The 25,185-nt window shown below is 37.5% G+C and overlaps 1 protein-coding gene across 1 annotated transcript in view; it reads right to left on the bottom strand.

Annotated features, from left to right (window-relative positions):
* Positions 1-25,185, bottom strand: part of PIK3C2A (phosphatidylinositol-4-phosphate 3-kinase catalytic subunit type 2 alpha) — a 109,024-nt gene that overhangs the window by 43,515 nt on the left and 40,324 nt on the right. Inside the window, exons 4-11 of the mRNA XM_075546005.1 lie at positions 17,266-17,423; positions 14,080-14,200; positions 13,216-13,327; positions 11,750-11,829; positions 11,490-11,553; positions 5,816-5,959; positions 4,462-4,513; positions 4,170-4,380 (exon numbers count right to left, since the gene is read on the bottom strand). Of these exons, the coding sequence (XP_075402120.1) occupies positions 4,170-4,380; positions 4,462-4,513; positions 5,816-5,959; positions 11,490-11,553; positions 11,750-11,829; positions 13,216-13,327; positions 14,080-14,200; positions 17,266-17,423 (942 nt within the window). The remainder of the gene's footprint in view (positions 1-4,169; positions 4,381-4,461; positions 4,514-5,815; positions 5,960-11,489; positions 11,554-11,749; positions 11,830-13,215; positions 13,328-14,079; positions 14,201-17,265; positions 17,424-25,185) is intronic.

The raw sequence follows: 25,185 nt of genomic DNA, 5'->3' as shown, positions 1-25,185 counted from the left end.
CTGACACAAAAAGAAGTCCAACTGAGTGAGGTCAGGTGAGTGAGGTGCATGGGGCAAGAGAGGCATCCTGGTTTTTTGTGAAAAACTGGCGCACCAATATGACTACATGAGCAGGTGCATTGTCATCATGGCAAAAGCAGTCCCACTCTTGCCACAAATCAAGGTTTTTTATTACACACTGTTTCGCAATCGTTTCAGAACCTCTCAATAGAAAGCTTGATTAACAGTCTGACCTGGGGGAACAAACTCTATATGCTCTACGAGTCAACATTTTCAGGAAGGTGGCAGACGTCCAGAACGAGGTTTGTCATCAATCAAGAAACGAGAAAACCACTCAGTACACTTGAGTTTTTCCCACAGTGCTGTAAGCTCTTTCCAATATCATGACAGTTTCTGCAGCATTACTTCCAAGCAAGCAAAAAAAGTCACAGCCACATGCTGTCCTCTTAAATTGGCCATCACAAAAAATGAGCTTCAAGCAAAACTGCTTTTAGGAAAACTTCACTGTGACCAGAAAACCCTCCCAGGCAGCGCCACTGGATGCACTGACCCAGAGAGAGTGCTTGCTGCTAGCCAAGCTCTGCCTAGCTTTCTTGGTGCCTAACACACACACACAATAGAATACTACTCAACCATGAAGAAACAGTAAGTTCTAAAATGCGCTACCATATAGATGAACTGTGAAAACACTATGCTGAATGAAATAAGTCCATCACACAGGGGAAAATACTGTGTAAGCCCACTTATATAAAATATCTAGAGTAGGTAAGTAACTGGAAACCCAGGCTAATTAGCAGTGCCCACAGCCAGGGTGGGAGGGACAAGAAGGGCGGCGAGACAAGTTGCTTGAAGGGGCTGCTTGAAACCAGATGAACATAATAAACGTTACTGCACTGCGCTAGCAAAGACTGCGCAAATGGAACTGTTTTATTATATACTGACCACAAACAACTTGGATTTTTACTCACTGCTAGGCTTACATGTCTAACTCCTTTGTTCAAATATAATTCTAACTGTATTTAAAAAGCTAATCTTTCTGGTTTTTAATCTATTGGGTTTTATTTTTCAATCTGATCCCATTTTCCTCTTTATACTTGGGCACTACATTAACTTTCTTTCCATCTTGATTATCCCTGCTGTTTCTTCTACTGTCTCCTGCTGGGCATTTGTCTTCCTTGCCAATGTCTCTACATTTACTTGTGTCTGTGTCTATGGGGAGAGGACAGGCAGTAGTGCCTGTTTCATTGAGAGTCCAATGAGGGCAAGATGTTTTTGTTGTTGCCTGTTCCGGCTGTATCCTAAGTACTAAGGCTAATGTCCATAGTTGGTACTCAACAAATATTTATTCAATGAATTAATGTACCATTTTCAAGTCACATGACTTAAAAAGTTTTATAACTTAAAGCCTAACTTAAGCAGAATTTATATTTGCCATTTCTTCACTAAGATTTACCGTACACACTAGTGTATAAGCCAAAAAATGTGCTGAAAAACTGGGGTTCAGTTTATACACAGGTCAGTGGTACCCCAGTGAGGTGTAACATCTCGCTTACCCACCTCTCCCCCCCACCCACGTAATGGATGAGCACCTGTTATCTCGCGGGTGATTGCCGTTCCTCCGCTGTTCATTCAAAGCCCCACTGACACTGCAGGGCTTTGAATGTTTGTTTACTCACATCTAACCAATCAGAGCCATCCTATGACGTGGATGGCTCCAATTTGCAGAAGCACCCGTAGTGATTCACTTACGGGAGCAGCTGAACTGGTAAGGATGTGTCTGTGGCTGTGCTTCGTCTCTCCCCTCTGGTCTCTGTGTTAATTCACATCCTGCATCCCCCGCCCGAACTCCCTCCCTCCCCTCCTAACATGTCGCAGGGGTGGGGGGCATTACCATGAAAGTTCTTTTTCAAAGTCTTTTTTTTTATCCTATTAGAAATGGATACTCTTGAACCAAAATAAAAACGCCGGTCATATGAGGCTGGTTTCAAAATGAAAGTTATGTCAAGAGGAGAAGAGAGCAATAACAGTATTGTAAATAGGGAATTCTGTGTTGACGAAAAGCAAGTGAGGGAGTGGCAGAAAATGAAGGCTGACTTGGAACAGATTCCAAAAGCTCGTCATGGTTTAACATCTTTTTATGGGGTTCTAGAGAGTGAATTGCATACATGGGTTATGGAGTGTCAGCAAATTGGTTGCTGCATAACACACAGGAGAATACGCATACGTGCTCTACAAATGGCTAAGGATGACAAATATAAAACACCAGGCCTTGAAAATTTTGCTGCATCAGCAAGATGGTGTATCTGCTTCATGAATAGGTTTGGCCTACTTTGTTTGAGACAAAGAACAAAGATTTCCCAGAAATTGCCACAAGACCTTGAAGAAAAAATTATGTCACTCCAGTCATTTATTATAAAACAAAGAAAGATGTTAATTATGACCTGGCAGATATTGGGAATATGGATGACACCGCCATGTCTTTTGATCTTCTAAGTAACAGAACTGTGGCAAGTTTAGGAGAAAAAACCATTTTTCTCAAAGCCACAGGAAATGAAAAAAAAAACACTTTACAGTTGTTCTATAATGTTTGGCTAATGGAACTAAACTGCGCCCTGTCATTATTTTTAAAAGAAAGACCTTGCCTAAAAAGATCAATTTCCCACCAAGAATTATTGTGCATGCACATGTTAAAGGCTGGATGGATGAAGATGGAACAAAAAAAATGGCTGGAAGAAATTTGAAACCGACCACCAGGAGCAGCTTTAAAGAAAAAACCATTGTTACTTGTTTGGGATATATTCAGAGCCCACCTATCGGATGACATTAAAAAAAATGGCAAAATCTAGTAAAGTTACTTTAGCCATTATTCCAGGTGGGCTTGCATCTGTACTGCAGCCTCTGGATGTATCTTTGAATAAGCCTTTTAAAGACCGTGTGCCAAGGATGTGGCATGAATGGATGTCATCTGGTCAAGCCAGACTAACAAAAGGAGGAAATATCATAAAGCCTGACATAGGGTTAGTAGAGTGGGTTCGAGATGCCTGGGAAGACATTCCAGAAGACATGGTGCGACGTGCCTTCCAGAAATGTAGTATTAGTAATGCTATGGATGGCAGTGAAGACTGCGCTTTGTATGAAAATGACAGCAGTGATGGTGATGACGGCGATCTCAGTGAGGACAGCGTCTATGATGACCTCACACCGCTGAAGCTCTGCATTAGGATACGGATGATGATGAGGAATCCAGTTTTGAAGGATTTTACCTCTTTACATTTTAGCTTGGTTGCTGATTGAGCTCAGGGAATAGTACTCTTAAGGTATCATTGTGGATACCTTATTGTTTTTGTTGAACCTATTTTCCACTTACTGTGCTAGTTTACTAATGTTAAATGACTTGTCCTTTTATTTATATATTTTTATTTAAAATAAATATTTAAATACATTACCCCACTGATGTCTCAATTTCTAGTAATTTTATTTTCATTTGTTTTGATTATTGAAACTCACCAATAGCTTCTGCATTTTCCACCCTAGACTTATACTCGAGTCAATCAGTTTTTCTGGTTTCTCAGGTAATAATTAGGTACCTCAGCTTATACTCGGGTCAGCTTATATTAGATTATATACGGCATTTTTTCTAACTGTAAGGTACTAAGACACTATTTCATAAATACTCTTTTCAGATTTTTGGGGTAGGTTATATCAGTAAATTACAGTAAGTTGAAATAGCCATTTACTATAATGTCTTGGTGACACTGACAAAAATCAACAAGGAAAGCCTATCATTAAAAAATGTAATGAAAGAAAATAATGCTTTTGAAGACTTCAATGGGTAGCAGTAAAAATAACTGTACACCAGTCAAATCTATTCCTATTAAAGTATCTCTGGTCCTAAAGGAAAGAGAAAGAATTATAGCCTTAAACTAACTAATTTAATAGTTAGCGTTTATTCTTATAAGGTTTCAACATATATTTTCCTGCCTTTTCTTACAAGTACCAACAGTTTTACTAGGAGAGCTTCACACATCTCTGTAATTTTTATGCAAACCACAAAATCACACAGTGATTCTCATATCACCTATTTAAGTTCCAAGATAACAGTGGGCTATTTTACATTAGACTAGCTTCGAGGTAAAGCCGTGTCTGTTTTCTTTTAAGTAGGTACTTACTTTGATACCCAGTTACTTGAAATTCCATGTGCAGCAAAAACAGTAAACTGGAGTTGTTCTGCTGTGGCCCATGCTTCCTTAATGCTCCGCTTACTTGGGACACAATCTGCAGGGCTCCTGTCAGCATGTGAATGCAGTTTGAGAAGATCATAAACTGCTACCGTTAATTGGTCCATGCTCACTTGAACAGGATTTTCAGGATTCATTGAGACTAGGTTGAGAAAAATGTGTTTATATCGTTATCTCAATAAGCAACAATCATTGATAAAGCTTAAAGAACTGAAAGACACACCTCTAGTGGAGCTCTTGCTAGTATCTCCTCCTCCAGACAATGAAGTCGTCGCCTGCACATACATACACAGATCTGTCAGCGATAACAGCTATGTTCACCTTCACTTCCTAACTCTAATTACTTCTGTGTCAAAGAAACCATCCCCAAGGAGTAAAGAATTCACGCCAAAGAAAAATACGGTTTTAAATATCAATAAAATCATATTGCAGAGGTAGGGGGGTGGAATGCTCTAAAATTGATGTGATAATGATTGTAATATCCCCCTTGATATGACTGAACAATTGAATTTTTTTTTAAACTGAAGGGAAAAAAAGGTGAAACAAAAAATCATAAAGCAATATGGAAATAGGCTTCAACAAACAATTGAGTAGTTAAGGTTAATTTGAAATCCAGATGTGATAAATACACTCATATACTACTTTTATTTTTCCATTAGTTTCTCTAGTGTGAGTATTGTAAGGATATTCTTAAAGAAACTAGAATTAAATTACTTTAATTTCTCCTCAACTGCTCTCTGCTCCTTTAATCCATCACATGAGTAATAGTTGCCTCAGACTATAAAAGAGTCACCATAGAAGCTGATCACATATAGCTATGTTAGTTCACGTTATTTCATTTCTAAAAGTAAGCACGTAATCAGGAAGAAGGACAAACGAGTCCCAGATCTTTATGGATAGTAAACGTTACGGGCAGGGTTTGCTGTGGGAGTGACTACACTGAGATATCTATCGCTCTCCTGAGGGAAACAACATCCTTAGGAGCTTTGCTTTCCTTTGCATTTAAGGCGGCTATGAGGTCTGCTTTGCAAACTACAAACATGCCCATGAGCAGAGTGAAAGACATCTACCCAGAAACACAAGGAGAAAACGGATTTAGTAAAAGGAAGAAATTCCCATCAAGAAAGAGTTCCTAGTGCCTAGTTTGATGGCTTAGGCCAATAGTTACTACTATTGAAACTTTTGGGTTTTTTCCAACAGGGAAGTATTATGATTCAAAGTAGAACTTTCTCCATTAGCAATCATGGACATTTCCATCCACGTGGCAGAGTAGTAGCTAATCACAGTGCTAGACTCTTAAGCTTGTAAGAGTCCCCAACCAACTCATTTATGGCAGAGTTTCTCCTTTATATACACAATATTTCCAGTTTGGTATCCACTCACTAACTATCAATCACCAGAAGATAGCTCAGCTTTACCAAGCAACCAACCAATTCAACTCAAAAGTAAAAACGTAATTTATGATGATAAAATTTTGTCCGTTAGAAGGCAAAAACTGAGGGTAGATTCTAAGTACAGATTGATATGTAATAAAATACTAGTTACAAAAAAATACCCAAAAAACCCCAAACACTCACTTCAGCACTTTTACTTCGTGGAAGATTAACTGCTCTTCTTAGCTTCTTTACTGATTCTGTAATGGCAAGCGTCTCTACACCATCTAAAGCACTACAGATTTTCCTGACAGCTTTAATTACTTGATCTACTGCTCGGTGCTGGTTCTTTGAAAATAAAAGGTTAAAATTGGCAAATGAAATTTAAAGAATCAACATCAGAGATTAAATCACAAACTAGACATTTTAAGTGTACTCGAGAAAAAGTATTTTTTACTATTTTGTGATTTTAAAAAGAAACTAGTCAGCTTTTTAATTACATGGTTTAATTTGAAGTTGGCAAAAGCAAGGACTGGCTAATTTTGATGTTGCGTAACACACCTTTCATATGCAAATACCTTGTGAATCAGAAATAATAAACAATAAAAAGGGAGGGTTATCTTTTTAATTATTTTTGGCAAACATTCAAAACATTAAAAAATAACAATTAAAACAAAAACAATTTGTTCCCTACTATTAAGCTTGAGTATACATATAGCCATCATTTTGTAATTCTTATCTGTTCAACAAATTTCCTTGTGAAAAATTCTGCCACAACTACATTTGTTATTACCAACATTGAAAAATATACATGAGCTAGTATATTTTAAAATCATTTGCCTCCCCTAATATCCTTTAAAGCACACTATCTTATTAAGAAACATTCTCATGGAGGGAGGGTGGGGTGAAAAGGGGGAACCGATGACAAGAATCTACATGTGACCTCCTCCCTGGGAGACGGACAACAGAAAAGTGGGTGAAGGGAGATGTTGGACAGTGTAAGATATGACAAAATAATAACTTATAAATTATCAAGGGTTCATGAGGGAGGGGGAGCGGGACGGGAGGGGGGAAAATGAGGAGCTGATGCCAATGGCTTAAAAGTGGAGAGCAAGTATTTTGAGATTGATGAGGGCAACGAATGTACAAATGTGCTTGACACAATAGATGTATGTATGGATTGTGATGAGTTGTATGAGCCCCAAATAAAAGGATTTTTAAAAAATTCTCTTTATTTTATTGTGGTAAAATATATTACATAAAATTTGCCATTTGACATCAACAATTCAATAATATTAATTACATTCACCATGCTGTACCACCATCATCATTATTTCTTTTTAAGGCAATTTCATCACACTAAACCAAAAGTCAATACCCTTAAGAAATAACCCCTATTTCTTCCTTCTCCTAACCCCTAGGTAAACATTAATGAACTACTCTTTATGATTTGCTAACTCTAGGTATGACATATAAGTGGAATCACAAATACCTTTTTTTTTGTGGTTGACACAGCATAATGCAGAAACATTTGCATATATCTAATTAAACATTTACACCAAACTTAATAGGCTAAGTACTACTGTTAAAATGGGATGAAACTCAGTACTGTACCATCCCTTAAAAATTTAAAATGTTCCACCTCTTGTGACGTGGCTACCATAAACTGTTAGTTCCCTTCACCGTGGGCTTAAATGAAATCACCCCATTTCCTCAAACATTCAATTATCCTGCAGTCAGTCCTCAGTGTCTAAAAATCTGTTTTCTAGTTTCCAAATTTCATATACTTGATTTGAAGTTCTGCTTACTTTTATTCCTTCACTTTCAAGAAAAACCTTTTCCAGTTTTGAGGCTCGTGTAATTCTCCTATATAATTTTCTATCATCCTTTATGTGCTAGTTACCAATTTTACTGCCTATCAGTTCCAAATCCACCCTGTTTTGCTATGCTTTGTGACGTAGAGCCAGGTCTTTTATTTCTCCTGTGCCAGCTGGCATGTTGTTAGGTTTGGTCAACCGGAAAACATTTCCCGTCTGGATTTCTTTCAGCCCTCCATTTTTTACTCAGTGTGTGTGCCTAGGAGTGCTATGATCAGGCTATGCTCTCCCTAGGGAACAGCAGTGGCTAAAGCTCTCTGGCAAGTTTCTTTGTCACAGGCAGCTTGTGTATTCATTCCTGTGATAACCACATCCTCTTTGCTCCAAAAACCAAAGCCCTGCCAATGAGTAGCTGCAGACTACGAGTGGGGAGAGCCCTCAGTTCCTCCACAGCCAGCTTCCCTCAGCCTAGCGGTGGGAGTTCCTTTTCTGCAGAAACTACGTCATTATAGGATGACTGGCAAGCATTGTCTGTAAAAGGCCAGGTAGTAGCTATTTTAAGCTTTGCGGACTAGTCTCTTGCAACTATTAAAATACAAAAGCAGACATGGACAATAAGAAATGAATGAGCATGGCTGTGCTCCAATGAAATGTTACTGATAAACTCTGGTAGCAGTCAGATTTAGTCCAGAAGCTATCGTTTGCCACTCCTGCCTAAAAAGTCCTACTTAAACACAGATTACTTAACTATTCTTTTTTTTTTTTAATTTTAACAATTTATTGGGGCTGATACAACTCTTTTCACAGTTCATACATATATATACATCAATTGTATAAAGCACACCTGTACAGTCTTTGCCCTAATCATTTTTTTCTCTTTTCTTCTTTTACATTTTATTAGGGACTCACACAACTCTTACCACAATCCATACATATAAATACATCAATTGTATAAAGCACATCCATACATTCCCTGCCCCAATCATTCTCAAGGCATTTGCTCTCCACTTAAGCCCCCTGCATCAGGTCCTCTTTTTTTTTCCCCCTCCCTCCCCATTCCCCCCTCCCTCATATGTCCTTGGTAATTTATACATCGTTATTTTGCCATATCTTGCCCTATCCGGAGTCTCCCTTCCCCCCTTCTCTGCTGTCCCTCTCCCAGGGAAGAGGTCACATGTGGATCCTTGCAATCAGTTCCCCCTTTCCAACCCACTCACCCTCCACTCTCCCAGCATCGCCCCTCACACCCTTGGTCCTGCAGGTATCATCCACCCTGGATTCCCTGTACCTCCAACCCTCATATGCACCAGTGTACAGCCTCTGTCCTATCCAGCCCTGCAAGGTAGAATTCGGATCATGGTAGTTGGGGGGAGGAAGCATCCAGGATCTGGGGGAAAGCTGTGTTCTTCATCGATACTACCTCACATCCTAATTAACCCATCTCCTCTCCTAAACCCCTCTATGAGGGGATCTCCATTGACTTAACTATTCTTTAAACCCTTCTCTCTTCAAGTAACCAGTCGAAGTCCTGTCTCCAGCCTGGATCCCGACTGACATACCTTCCCACTCACACACAGACGTTACCACCTTGCTCATCGTATTTTACTGTATATTTACCTGACTTGTTTACTCTGGCTGTAGGTCACGGAATAAACCTCAGTAACACAAATATTTACGTGGAGAACTCCTATTATCACCACATAGCACTGTGCCCTAACAGAAGTTCAACTACAGACAGCATCGCACTTGGACCCTATCCTTCCTTGCTTCCGTCTTCACACTCATTCAGACTAACCCTGGTCTTCAAGGCCAGACACTGAGGGTGCTTCTCTACTGCTTCTACAAGCAGCTGGCAGTTTGAAAAAAGCCTCTCGACCACGCAGCCAGTAGTACTCAATTTCAGCAGGCACATGCATGCCATGCCACATTCCTTTAACCTGCCTTTGGTCAGCTCTTTTCCATTCCCCCTAGAATACTACATTGTTACTTCTAGCTTCAAAATTCCCACTGCCACTTTCATTTTTGCAAAATTAATCAACATCTTATCTGTAGAAAACTTAGGCCAGCAATTTTTTTAATTTTCCTGATTCTTCTCATTCCCTGCTAAAATCTACTCAAGAGGAAATGATACAGACCTCTTTGTGCTCATTATCACCTCTCACATAGCCAAGAACACAGCCTTCTAGTTGTTTGTTTCCATTCTTACTTCCCTCCCTCCATCCATTCCAGCTACAGGACCTTGTGGGCTTTCCACAAACCAGAAACTCTCCCTCCCTGAAACACTCCTCCTGTCGTCGATAACCAGATGGCTTCTCCCTCTGCACCTTTGACTCTTTGCTCATATTCGTCTTGTCAGTGAGGCCTCCTCTACCTACCTTATTCGACACTGAAACATAATTCCCCTCCTGTGTTTTTCTCTATAGCACTCACCTATTAGACATAACATATGTTCTATTAGTTTACTGTATTGTCTGTTTCTTCCCACTAGAATATAAACTCTAAGGGCAGAGATTATAGTTTCTTTCTGTGTGTTGTTATAAACTCAGCATCTACACAGTGCCTCACAATGAAGAGATGTTCAATATACTGAACACATGTACTCAGAAGCTGATAAGAGTATTCCGCAAAGAAATTTAGAAACCCTGCTATACTCACTTCTTCTCACATCAATCCCCTAATTTTACCAGCTTTACCTCTTGAATATTTTGTTCATTCATTTCCTCTTTGCACCTTCTCCATGTTCAGTATCTTTCACTTAGACTGCTATATCTTCCACTTGAACCACTTCCTACGTGTTCTCTCTGGGAGAAAGATGGGACCTTCTATTCCAGTGAAGACTGACAGTCTCTTGAACGCAAATGGGCAGTTCTACTAGGCCCTAAAAGGTCATTATGCATCAGCATGAACTTAATGGTAATGAGTCTGAGTTTGAGGTGGTCTCCCTAAACTGGTGCATAGAATGGTCACAGTCTTCTAGCCCTCAAGTGGCATCACAAAAATAATTAAACATTTCATCCACCTTCACTCTTGGCTAAAAACACCTGCAGTGGCTAGCTACCAACCACCTAGCAAACATTTTCTGTAAAAGACCAAACAGTAACAACTAACTCAAGCATTTGGGGTATACATGCAGAGACACGTGTATGTAAACAAATGGGTAAAGCTGTGTCCCAATGAACTTCGTTATTTAAGACTTGGCTCAGTTAACATCTTTTTAAAGAAGTTTTCCATGAACTCACAATTGCTCCTCCCTTTTATTTTACACTCACCACACTGGATTGATATTTTGCTTGAATCTCCACTGTTTATAAACCCCTGGTAGGTAGTGGCTGAATCACTCACTTTCATTATCTAGCATATAGTAAGTATTCAATAAGTGCTTTTTAAATTGTACTAAAGATTCCTCTATGTAATGAAACTAAAATGAGGGTAACCATGTTGACTCAAATATTAATGAGGATTTTTATTAATAAGTTGGGCCAAAAATTAGACCTCAAAAATCAAGAATATAATTTAAATGTGAACATTTAAAAACCTGGGGAAAAAATAGAAATGACTCCCCCCCCCTTTCTGAGGCTGGTGAGCAAGCTGTGAGCCAGCACCCTTGAGTGCTGGAGCCACCCAGCCTGTTACCTGTCACCCGACTTGTTGTACAGTCTGGACTTTAAGCATTTGTTTTCATTTTTGTAACACTGTAGTGTTTAGATTGTGTTTGTACCTGTTGTGTAGAATGGAAGGACTGTACTGAATAAACATAGGATTAGAATGCAAAGGAAAAAAAAAAACTAAAATAAACTGCCACTGAGACAATTTCAAGTCAGAGCGACCCTAGAAAGGGCTGTAGAGGCTATAAATCTTTATGGAAGCAAATAGCCCCATCTTTCTCCTGAGGAGCAGCTGAGGACCTTGCAGCTTGCAGTCCACTGCTTATCTGAGAACACCATATCAGGCTCTTTAAACAGTCCTTCTAAAATATTTAATTCAAGGCCAACACTACTGTTTAAGAGTGAACAGAGGAAAGAATCTTAAAGTCGTGATGTCAAAATTTGAATCAAACTTACTTCAACTTGAAGAGCCATGTCCACTTGGTTGTGGTAAGAATCTAAGAGTTCTTCAACAGGATGCCTACAATAAAGAACAGCTATATTCAACAGGATGATGTCACACACAAAAACTACTGTCTTAATCTTCAAAATAAATAGATCCAATGTATGAATGGATTGTGAAAAGAGTTGTGTGAGTCCCCAATAAAATGATTTAAAGTAAATAAATCCATCAAAAACAAAGTGTGAAACCTACGTTTATGCTTTACATAGCATACCTTGTCATAACTTCCTTATATGGTTTTTCTATTTGGTACAGGTGTTTGTTTAAATCCACAGGTGTTTCATCATCTTCTGCCTAAACATACACATATACACAAATGTTTACTATAAAATCAATGCATTCTTTGGTTTTCTATTGCTAAATTAAATATGGCATAATCCAAACCCATTGCCGTGAGAGTTGAGCTCAACTCATAGACCATACTGGACACCACAGGCTACCCTGTAGGGTTCCCAAGCTTTACAGAAGCAGACTGCTATGTTTTTATCTCCAGAAGTGGCTGATGGGGTCAAACTGCCCATCTTTCAGTTAGCAGTTGAGCTCTTTAACCACTGTGCCAATAGGGCTCTTTGGGATAAGTATATGATAAAGAAAATTTTAAAATAAAATGTGAAATTTCAAAATGGAAGATAAACATGCAGGAAAAAAAGTGAATTGATAGTATAAAAGAAAATATTTTAATGCAGGAATATAAAAAGCTTTTATGTCAAATTTTTAATATCCAAAATAGCTTCTAAAACAAAAAACACATTTATTCAATATAAAGATGGCTGACAGATAAAGATATGTTGGAAACCTGATAGAGACGAGGCCATCTGGAGTTTTACACAACTTTTTCTATTAATAATTAAGTCTGCTCCCCACTTCACCATTGCCTTTAAACAGGGTAATGGTCTCTTCTACTATAGAAGCCATGACTAGGCAATTTTTCCTAAAGAAATGGAAAAGTTGTCAAAGATTGATTACTAAAAATGTACTGCCATTTGTGAAATTTACATTCAAGTTGAAATAGAAAATCAAATTTCTATTCTCTATCTTACGGAGAATCACCTCAAGAAAGAAAAGTAAAAGAATCAATGAATGGTCTTTTCCCATCCAAAATGCTACCAAATGAAGGCTAATTCTCTTTAGAGTTCATTAAAATTTTATTTATAAACTCATCAAAAGTATGTAACTTCACAATAACTTCATTTCCTGCATTCTATTTTGACTAATCAAAAAATATTACTGTATTTTTAAAATAGAGAATTGGCTTTTACTTCATGAAAAATGTATTCTTAAAAAAAAAGAAAAATGTATTCTTTCAGTTTGGGGCAATGGTCGATATGGATCTTTATTTCTGCTACCCATATTTAACATTCTAAGTATTTTCTTCTCCTTTTGACTGGCCCCAGAAATAACTCTTGTATTAAACAAACTTTTAATTTCTCCATTTCAATTTTCAAATTGGTTCTAGGCTGAGTATCATGAAACCTACACCTCAATGATTGGAAATCTCCCTCTCCCTGCTGCATGAAAGGCTCCTGGGAAGGACGGGGCTCATATCTCATTACCCTAGAAATCTTAGAAAGTATGAAAATGCAAGTTGGCTAATCAGCAGAATTATTTCTGAATAACACTATCACAGAGACAAATAATACACATTTGACTAAATGTACTTTAATTACAAGGTCAACTTACTGTCCGGGCCAGATTTTGACACATTGCACTGAAGGTCAAAAGTTGTAGTTTAATCTCTGTATCCCATTTTCGACAGTTTTGAATATATTCGTGACTTCCAAGGGAGTGATTACTGTTAAGAATACATTAATTATTCATCAATATTATTCTACTCAAGCTATCAATTACAGAGGTGAGTCAAATATAAATTATATTTGTGTCAGAAAGAGAAGAAAAAAAGTAAAAAAAGAGAGAAGAAAATGGCAAAATACAGAAGCAATCTTATAACCAAGATGAACAGATAAACAAAGGAATACGTTTTATGAAACGAATCAAAGGAAGAAGAAAACACTGCAGATGAAGACAAGGGAAAAAGAATAAGGCAGGCATTTTAAGTAAGACAGAAGAATGGCAGCTGTAGCAAAACTAGACTAAATGCTAAACCTAACAAATCACTTCATTAACAAAAGATGTGTAAAACATACATTTAAATGAAATAAAACATATTTAAATCCCCTCAAAAGAATTTCTGAATGTTTTAAAAGGAAAGATTAATATAATGTAATGATATTCAGGGAACTAAGTAAATTACAGCTGACTCTAAAACAACAGTGCATGCTACCAGTTGTAATGATGTGTATGTGACTTTGAATTAGCTGTATTAGCCACTTGTCTACCATGCATATTACTTATCCCTGAAACCTTTCCACCATAGCACAATGCCTAAGACACAGTATGTCTGAATACAAGTTTTTAGAATCAATGAACCAATTAAATAGGACTCAATGTCATTTTGGACTTAAAAGTTAACTTGAAAAATATTTTGTGCAAGTCATTAGAAATGGATCCAAAGTTATTATTCAGTAGTTAAATGGATCAACTTACTTCTGCAGCACTTCCTCTTGCCCACAAACTTTCAGAACATAGCTGCCAACATCTACTTGATTCAAATCATCGTGCACCCAGCAAAGGGCTTGCATTATGATGATTTCGACAGTAGAACTCACTGTAAAAGAGTTAATCTTCACTTTTGTTTTGCTCATTTCACTCCAAAGCATACTTATTTATATTGTATTACACAAGGGCATTATACAACAGAAATACATGAGTGACAAATGCACACCAATATATAATTTAAAATTTCCTGTTTCCACACTGAAATACGTTAAGCAGTTTTATACCCATGTCTAATTGAACATATCCAAAATATTATCACTTCAACATATAACCAATATGAAATATTAATGTGGTATTTAACATTCTCTTTTTGAACTATTCAGTGAGTATTTTACACTCATAACAATCTCAATTCAGATGGTCACATTTCAAGTGTTCAGTAGCCAAGTGTGGGTCGTGGCTACAGTACTGGATGGTGTACAGCCAAGCTAAGAAAGTCATCTACTGACTACTGCTACCTTTAAAAGGCGAACACTTAACTGTCTAGAAAACGTTAATTTATAGCATATTGTGAGGAAAAATAATAAATCCTCTAAGTTTTTATATTTGCCTAGCAAAATATCAAACCATGAATAAAAAACACAGCAAAAGTATACCAAAACACAATCAAACTCACTGCCACTAAGCTGATTCCGACTCATCGTAACTCTGTGGGATAGAGCAGAACCGCCTCTGTGGATTTCCAAGGCTGTATATACATCTTCAGGGGAGTAGACAGCTTCATCTTTCTCCCACAGCAAGTCTACAGTGCTGTTTATCATTGTTAGCACTAGCTGGATACTAAGATTACAACAGATGAAGAATGAAAACCCTTTATTCTACTGCAACATTTAGTGCTACTTTGTTCAAGTTTCAAAGGGCGGCTCATTGTATTCCAACCTCATCAAAGCTGTGCAGGAAAGGCATTAACCCTACTCACCTACTATAACGACTGCATCTCTGAGTAGTCACATGGAAGGCAAGATTTACGTTTGAGCACGTAACTACTCCCACTATAACGTGGCTACATTTTTTAGAAAAGGTGCACACTATAAAAACTCATGGCTTTTCTAAAATAAACAATAGGCATTTAAAAAATTTTTTTAGATTAGTCAGATTTCGATAAAATAAGTAAAGCTATGATACAAATCAGTTACCAATGCTTACTTACCGGGTATGCTTATTTCAATAAAGGTCCTTACTACCTTTTTTCAGTGACTAATGTCTTCCTAGGCCTATGCTTATATATCTATGAGTTCATAAGTCCATTTTAGTGTATGTTTAAAAAGAATAATTCTTCATTTAGAAATTAAAGCGTGATCATTGTAGACAGCCAAAATCTTTTATGTTTCCAATTGTTTTTCAAAGGGTCTTAAAAGGTACAAAATTAAATAAAATCTAGAGCCAAGTACTGTGAAAATACAGGACATTATTTCACTGTTGGAATTCTATTAAAATAAAATACAACGGTGTGGCATAAGATTTTGTGCCAAGTGAATTTTTATGAAAGTGTAGGGGTAAAGTCGAACCTGGTCACAGGTTCAGGTCACAGCCTAATGATGCTTCCTTGGGGTTGAGGCCTTCTTAGAAGAAACTGGAAACTTTTCTCTCTTGCTCTCTCTTCTCCTTCCCCTCCTCCCTCTCCCTGTCTTTGCAACTTCATCTTCCTTGCCTAGCAGGGCTTTGCCTCCAGGGATGGCTCCATATGGGCCAGCCAACCGTCAGATTGGCTTGCCACGTTTCTATTGACCTTGGTTCCATGAGACAGCTCCCACTGGCCAGTGATCTTCCTGCACTCAGTATCACCTTCCTGAACAACAAGCCTGCAGCTAGTGAGTCTGTAGAGGGTCCTGACTTGTGGGCTTCAGTTGGACTTGGGCTGAGATGCCTTCTTTTAAAGATCACTTGTTGATAATATCTCTTTCTTGTGCATGAATGTCACTGATGTTGCTTGTCTAGACAACCTGGTCTAACCCAAAAGGTAAGTCAAAAATCTTGATAGAATGCCTTCATAAAGGTCCAATCAAAACAATGGATTCCAAGGGGATCAGCTGGGCCACCTAAATTCAAGTTTAGGGTGACTTTGGGGGAAATGCCAAAGGGGTAATCTTAAAGGACACAGGATGATCACTAGGGCTTATTATGAAGTAGTTTGAAGAAAACATAACAAGGCATTGGTGAAGAAAAGCCAGAGAAGTTTCCAAGGAGGAGCATTTACCATCACAACAATGTACCTGCTCATTTTTCGAGGGACCAAGGGTTTTCCTCTGAATTTTTGATGGGAAACCTTACCTTTACCATATAACCCTAATCTTGCTTCTTTAAATATCCTTTTGTTCCCCAAACTCAAAGAAAATTTTAATGAAAAAAAAATCTGAGTCTCTCATAGGATGTCAACACCATCAGGGCAGTTCTAAGCTGGCCTTTAGAGTACATATGAGTCAAAACCAACTCCACGGCATCACTTCTTGCTTGTGTTGTCTTTGTAGTTTATCAAACAGTGTAGAATTCTTCAGTAAGGGTTAGAAAACTAGAAATACCACCTTCAGAAAAAGATAGCCTTGGATGGAGGCTATATTGAAAAACAGTAACTTCACATTTTTATCTAATGAAGGTCTCTATGGCTTTGTAGAAGCACTTTTTCTATACATGAAGTGCAATAAGCTCTGAAGTAAAACAGTTTTAAAGAAAAATAAAACTTTCCTGACATATTTTGAAACATATTCCTAGAAAGGATACACTCACCAAGCTTGGAAGAAAGAAGTCAAAGAAGAATCAGCTTCTCCTTGGAGAAGCTAACAGCTCTTTATAAACAAAGGTCCTTCTTGCCATAAATTGAAAAAAATAAAGAATTAAAACATTCTTTTGCATCTAATGCTTTTGGACCTCTGCCAAGAGTACAGTACAATTACCAAATGCTACTCAGTACTTTTTAGGAGCTGTGTAGCTAGTTATCAAGGTAGTCCTATTTTCCCACTTGTCCAAACTAGAAAACCATCTATCGAATGACAATTTTAAAAAGGATGCTTGTAAGGATAACATACAGTTAGTTGGTTTATTAAAAACAATATTAACATTTTGAATATTTATATACTGAGTTAGAGCAAAACAGATGTTTGGTAACTTTAAACATACCATCACATGTAAAAGTAACTGGTAGTTGGAATCCTTCGATTTCAATGGAGACCTTCACACTTGCATTTTCTCCACGTATGTTCCGCTGCACTGTGACTGGACTTAACAAATAACCTGGATTTGTGCTGTGATTGTTATATGGAAAGTTGGTCCTCAATCTGTTTACAAGAAATTAAGTTCATTTTAATAGGGGCACTTGAGAACCTTGAACAAAAGCTTTGCACGCTGACAGCCATTCAATTCTGTTTTTATCCAGTTCTAGAGAGGCTCGTGAGAACCGCAATGAATAAATCCATGTCGAAATGCCAAACGTCATCATTTGCCTTTTTAAGTACAAGGAGCCAAAGGAAAAAGAAGAGATTAAGGATTGCCTGAGTATCTTTGATTACATTATCAACATTGACCAAGAACATACTGGATCTGTTATCAAATGAAGTTCTCAAATTCAGACATTTTTCTCTTATCACACAGTATATTTACATATAATGGTACCTTTTAAAGGAATCAGTAACAATAGACAGCGAAGCCTGGAAATTATTTGCTTTCTCTGATACTACTTTTAAATAATCCTACATAAAGACCTTCAACTTACATTATGTTTGAAACAATGAATTAAACATAAACAGTGAATTTTGACAGAGCTACTAGGCTTGTATGACCTCCCTCAGAGTGATTTCTAGAACTTACGAAAGAACAAGAATTGTGTGTGAAGCTGTTCATGGTTTTAAGAGCAACACGGTTTTCAGTACCTTCAAGGTCTAATTCCCTCAAAGTGATTCTTAAAACTTTGGAAACATCAAGAATTGAGTTTAAGAAATTCATGGGATTAAGCAGATACAGAAAGGGCTCATTTCAAGAAAAAGAAATGAAGTTTGCTATTCTTACATAATTACCTACAGAGGATTTTTTAATTAACTTGAATTTAAATTTTCTCTAAAATTTTAATTTATCACCAACAGCGAAAAAAAAACTTCCAAATCTAGCATTATTTATGTGTTTAATAAGAGCTAAAGTCTGTAAAATGCAGTGTCTCTATGTGCACATATACTAAAATCCTTTAAGATTTATTTTGCCACTCTCCGCTCAATCAAATTAAGTTCTGTAGAACCAAAGCCAACTCATGTAAAAACACGATCTGAGATTAAAATGTGGGCTTTCAAAAGCTTTTAATGGAAATAACACTATTTTATAGGAAAGAGTAGTCAACGATTTTTATAACTAAATGTATAGATGAAGCCCTGAAAAACAGAAAATAATTGGAGTCAAAATACTATCAGTGGGATCTAAATCAGATATAAAGAAACCAAAAAGGCTATCTTATCTTAGGGTCCACAAATAAAGTGGCATAAACTTCTACTGGTATTTGCCATTCCTACACAGAGAACTTTCTCTGTATTTGTAGCTGGTAGGCACAAGAAGCTCTTATAATCATGATAAATGTGAAAAGAAAAAAAACAAGAAATGACAACCAGAGAGACACTGTAATAGTAAAATGTCTTGAATTACAGTATTGTAAAATCTTAAACTGAAAGATGTTAGAGAATATCTATACTCCACTCTCTAATTTCACAGATACAAAATAAAATAGAAGATATGGCCCAGAACTAAGACAAAACCTTAAATCTGTCAGGCAGAAGTTTACCTATAAATAAATAGCATCTTGACAATCTGTCACTATTATTGCATAACTGAATTTAAAAAATAAAATGTATAAATTTAGATTTCAAAAAGAAAAACATTAGTTCTCTAATTTGCAAAACATTTGTTTTAAAAACCAATGCAAAATGGATCATGCTGGACAAAAATAGGCAGAGCTACTGATTTCCTCAAGGATTTCTCCTGAATCCTATCTCCATGAACACAGGAGAACTGAGAAGCCCGGAGCCCAGCTTACAAAACATCTCTATTACCTCAGCTCTGATAAATACTTGCTGCACTCATACACCATTATGGAAATAAAATAAGCAACTCTTCCCATGTTTAGCCCATTTTTATTTCATACTGTATTAGCATGCAATAACACACATATAACAAATACACATGCATATGCCAACAACCAATTGCCACGGAACTGATTCTGACTCATGGGAGCCCCATACATGGCCAAACAAAACTCTGCTCGAGAGAGTTTTAATAGCTGATTTTTCAGAAGTACCATAGATTGCAGGCTTTTCTTCCAAGGTGCCTCTAGGTGAACTCAGACTTCCTACCTTCCAGTTAGCAGCCAAGCATGTTGTTGGTGCACCGTCTCAGTCTTGTTAAGGTACCTTACAAATGTATACTAAAAATTGTGGCCCCCAATGGGTTCTGTGGGCCACTTCAATTCAAGACAGGGTGGCTAGAGGCTCAGAAGGTTATAGTGACAGTTTTAGGAGCTCTCAAAGGGCAATCTTGGTAGATTTTCTCAAAGGATATGAAACTATTATAGGACATAGTAAAAAGTTTTATGTAAACTGGAAACTGTAATGGAGAAAAGGCCAGGAAATCTGTGCCAAGGATTTTTTTCTTTCCATCACAGCCATGCTCTCGCTCGTCTTCAAGGATACTAAGGGCTGTACTAAAAGAGTTTCATTGGGAAATCCTACTCCACATTTTCAGAGTTGTTGTTGTTTTTGTTTTGTTTTCCATTCCTAACACTCAAAAGAAAACACACACACACTTCAAAAGAACACAGTTTAAGTCCTCTGAGGATGCCAGTTTGTTTTGATATGATGTATATATAGCCAACTGTGTAGAATTCTTCAGGGAAGAGAGAGTGTTCAAACATATATAATTCTAGATGGAGGGTGTATGTTGGGAAACAGTAACTTCAAGTTTCATTATTTTTGTAGCAATACTATTCAACTTACTTATATATAAAAAATCATTTTCACTCAGTGGCAGTGTTTTCAGAAAAAGTTCTAAGAATGAAATGGAAAACAAAAAAGAGCAGATCACAGAGTCCGCTTTCTCAACTCACGCAGCTTACACACAACAGTCCCTTCCAGACCATTAAAAATGGTACAGGTCTGACGTGGGAGAGAAGATGAAAGAAACTACCCTATATACTCGAATGTAAGCTGACCTGAGTATAAGCCCAGGTACCTAATTATTACCTGGGAAACCAGAAAAACTGATTGACTTAAGTATAAGCCTAGGTGGGAAATGCAGAAGCTATTGGTGAGTTTCAGTAATCAAAACAAATGAAAATAAAATTACTAAAAAATGAGACATCAGTGGGGTAATGTATTTAAATATTTATTTTAAATAAAAACATAAATAAAAGGACACGTCATTTAACATTAATAAACCAACACAGTAAGTGGAAAATAAGTTCAACAAAAACAATAAGGTATCCACAATGATACCTTAAGAGTACTATTCCCTGAGCTCAATCAGCAACCAAGCTAAAATGTAAAGAGGTAAAATCCTTCAAAACTGGATTCCTCATCATCATCCCTATCCCAATGCAGAGCTTCAGCTGGTGTGAGGTCATCATAGATGCTGTCCTCACCATCACTGCTGTCATTTTCATACAAAGCGCAGTCTTCACTGCCATCCATAGCATTACTAATACTACATTTCTGGAAGGCTCGTTCCATCATGTCATCTGGAATGTCTTCCCATGCATCTCAAACCCACTTTGCTATTAACTCTATGTCAGGCTTCATGAGATTTCTTCCTTTACTTAGTCTGGCTTGACCAGATGACATCCATTCATGCCACATCCTTCGCACACGGTCTTTAAAAGGCTTATTCAAAGATACATGTCATAGGTCGGCTCTGATTGGTTAGATGTGAGTAAACAAACATTCAAAGCCCTGCAGTGTCAGTGGGGCTTTGAATGAACAGCAGAGAAACGGCAATCACCTGAGAGTTAACGGGCACTCATCCCGCTTCCTTGGGGGCCCCGGCGAGATGTTACACCTCACTGGGATACCACTGATCTGTGTATAAACTGAACCCCAGTTTTTCAGCACATTTTTTGTGCTGAAAAACTCGGCTTATCCACGAGTATATACAGTAAATGAAAGCAAACTAGATTATTTCTTAAATAGAAGGTAACATTTCTAATCTGTTAACCAGAATACACCTAAAAAATAGGCATAGGTCGTCTTAATAAATGCACTTCACAATATTAAGTCAGCTAAATGTCCCTGCATTTCAAACATCTTGGCCCACAGAAAAACCTCAGTGAAAACACCTAAGTAATTTTATGAGGGAAAAAATGGCTCTAATGATCACCCCCCCCCCTTTTTCCTAAGGTATTATAAAGAGCAATGTTAGCTAAAAAGTAACGTAATGAAGGCAATGTTTTAAAAATTCATTAGCAATTGTCTAGAACAGTGTTTCTCAAAGTAGACAGCATTCCTGGGACGAAAGGGACAAGGGATTGTGGTGCTGGAACAATACAGTGGGCTTTCTCTTGGAATATGGACTAAAGTACAAAAGCTTTTAATTGTCAGAGAGGTGAGCTGAGTAGTGGGGTTTTTTTGTTTGTTTTCCCTGAAAAGGGACAGTAAATCAAGTAAATTTAGAAACCTATGGGAAAATCTAGCTAAATATTAATGTCTAAATCCTTTAGCAATAAAATGATGTCCATCATCTGGGAGTCTTCCGAACCATAATATGCTTGAACAGACCACACTGGGAAAAAGGCTGGATTCAGAACAGACCCTTCAGTGGGGACTTATTTTCTCTTTTGATAAGAGACCTCATTCCTTTGGCTCCAGTCAAGCTAATACCTATCTTTTAAGGGAATTTTTTTTCTATGTGGTGCTGACCTAGAAGGTCGCCCTTTCTTCTTTGCTGACAACATAATTAGAATATGCAGTCTAAAATATCAGCAGCTCTGTGCCTGCCTTCAAAAGCTCCATATACATTAGAAGAAATGAATGGAGAAAAGGTAGTGAGAACAAAGGGAAAGGGAAATGGAAAGGAAGTGGAAAAGGGGAGTTTGAAGGTAGAAGAGATGAATACCTCACTGTATGTGAGTTATTGTACTGCTCTGCCATCAACCTCTGCCCCATCTTCTTTCTGCTGTATGAATTTGTGAGTCAATACATGCCCCTTCTTAATTTGAGCTAGACCAAGAAGGATTTTAGCACTTATAACTTGAGTAATTAAGTGATATAATGGAAATAAAACACACTTAACTCAAAGGAAAGAAGACTTGGCCCAGTTGTTGACTAAGTGAGTAAACCTTTAGAGATTAGATTGCTAACTCTGAGTTCCAGTATCTATAAAAGAAGACTATTTTGGTCCTCTAAGACTGGAAGAGAAGGAATGGGGGATAGTCAAAATAAGAAAAAAACCTGGGGGAATATTCTAGAAACGTATTTTTCTAGTTCTTAAAAAAATGCATTTTCTTCTAAATCTTGACTATTATAATTTCATCGTATAAATGAGTAGGTCTATATTTCGAATGCCATAAAGTTCACGGCATTGAAAATCAAGAATACGCATATGAACAAAAAGCAACAGTTTTTGATGAAAACCAAGGATGGGAAGGAGGAAGAGGGGAAACCACAATCTAGATAGTAGTCACTTGCTATTTTTGGTGATAGGGAGGCAATTCTCACTATTGGTGCAGTCTGCACAACTTGACAAAGGCAAATGAGGACATTACGATGTACAAATAAGTAATTTTAGTGAATGATAGAACATATATAATTTTACAACAGTAATTAAAAACAAAAAATATGAGTGGTTACAAAGGTACATACACGTATGTATTAGAAAGCAAAAGTGAGTATGTGTAATCCTGTAGGCATATGTTTGTGTTGCATATTACACTCATATATAAAATAAAGCACCGTAAGGGGCACTTCCTAAACTTCCTAGGTAGTTCTTGAGAGACTGGCTTCCTGGGTTAAAAAGCTTAGGACCATTTTTCATGGGACAACTCAGTCAACTCGCATAATATAGCTTATAAAAATAGTATTCTATTTCTTAGTTTGTTGAGTACTATTACCTAGGGTCTTAAAAGCTTACAGGTGGCCATCTAAGATACAACCACTGGTTTCTATCAATTTAAAGCAAAAGAGAAAGGAGGAAGCCAAAGTCTTCAAAGAAGAAATTAGACTAGAGAGCTAATCACCCACATAAACCATGGGCTCTTCTAGCCTGAGACCTGAAGAACTAGATGGTGGCCTGGCTATCACTAGGGATAGACCAGGGATAGAATAGAAAACCCTGGATAGAATGGAAGTTAAATGTAGAACAAAATTCACATTTCCAGTTATAACTATCAACTGCTCTGAAAGAGAGCACATTACAAGGCCCTGTATAGAGTGGGGGAAAATATGGAACAAAACTAAAAATTCTATAAAGAACAGGCTTACTACTTACTACTCACTCATGGAACCCTGAGACTATAGCCCTTAGTCACACATCAGGTCTGGCAATGTACTGGCCCCCAAGCCTCAATTTGCAACCAACCTATAAGGGGTGCATTAACATTAGAGAGGTATGCATACCTTAGAATAATCAACCATTAGAGATTAAAAGAGTAGCATTTACTCAAGGACAAAGTTCAGAAAGGCTAGGAAGAAAGGAGAAATGGACACAGAAAATGCAGGGAAAAGGTAGGCTAAGAGGTAGGGTAAGTGATGTTTCATTGTGGGCATTACAATCAATTATATGAAACAAAATGTGTATGAACTGCTGAATGGAAAAAATCTGTAAACTCTTATCCAATTCACAACAAAAGTTAAAAAAAAACCCTCAAGTTCCTAAAAAAAAAAATGTAAAAAGTGTCAGAAGACCCAAAACAAATATATTGATGCAAATGATGGGGGTCTGTGAGGAGACCCAAAGCCCATCTGTAGACAATTGGACAGTCCCTCAGAGAAAGGTAACAAGGAAGGAACAAGTCAGCCAGAGTGCAGCATAGCACGATGGAACATACAACATTCCTCTAGTGCAGCAGTTCTCAACCTGTGGGTTGTGACCCCTTTGGGGGATCCAATGACCCTTTCACAGGGGTTGCCTAAGACCATCAGAAAACACTATTTCTTATTGTCTTAAGAACTGCGACCCTAGACACTGCTCCTCTATGCATCTCCAGGCGAGTCCACCCACATGCAGATACACCCACATCTGACTGTTACCCATGCTACACCATGCTTCAAGACAAAATTTCATTTATTTGTAATTAGAAATATTTCACAATATATAATTATATATTGTTTTGTGATTAATCACTATGCTTTAATTATGTTCAATTTATAACAATGAAAATATAGCCTGCATATCAGATATTTACATTATAACTCATAACAGTAGTAAAATTACAGTTATGAAGTAGCAATGAAAATAATGTTATGGTTGAGGGTCACCACCACATGAGGAACTGTATGAAAAGGTCACTGCATTAGGAAGGTTGACAATAACTGCTCTAGTATTTTAACAGGTCCTCTCCCCCACTATCCTGACCCCAGTCCTGCCTTAAAAATCCAGCTACACTGGAGCATGTACACTGGTACAGATAGAGCTCTCGACACACGCAATTGAGGACAGAGAAACCCATCAGGAACTATAATGGGAGAGAAATAGGGAACTGACCAAAATGATCGATGTATAAATCACCCCCACCCCCAAAAGAACTAAACAACAGAAACATGGGCAAAGGGAAACAGTGGAGGGTGTAAGATATGAAAATATTAACAATTTATAATTTATCAGGGCTCCATGAGGGATGGGAAAAAAGAGGAGCTAATACCAAGGGCTCAAGCAGAAAGAAAATGTTTTGAAAATGATGATGGCAACATATGTACCAATGTATTTGATGCAACTGATGTATGGATTGGTATAAGAGCTTTAAGAGCCCTGATAAAATGATTTACTAATGAAAAAAATTTTTAATGGTGACTCTTTACTAGATGAATACAGACTAAATGAACCCGTGGGACCTGGAACTGAAGTCACTCTTCCAGGTCA

This window comes from Tenrec ecaudatus, chromosome 4, assembly GCF_050624435.1.
Source record: "Tenrec ecaudatus isolate mTenEca1 chromosome 4, mTenEca1.hap1, whole genome shotgun sequence".
Lineage (NCBI taxonomy): Eukaryota > Metazoa > Chordata > Mammalia > Afrosoricida > Tenrecidae > Tenrec > Tenrec ecaudatus.
This window is presented reverse-complemented; position numbering and strand designations above follow the sequence as displayed.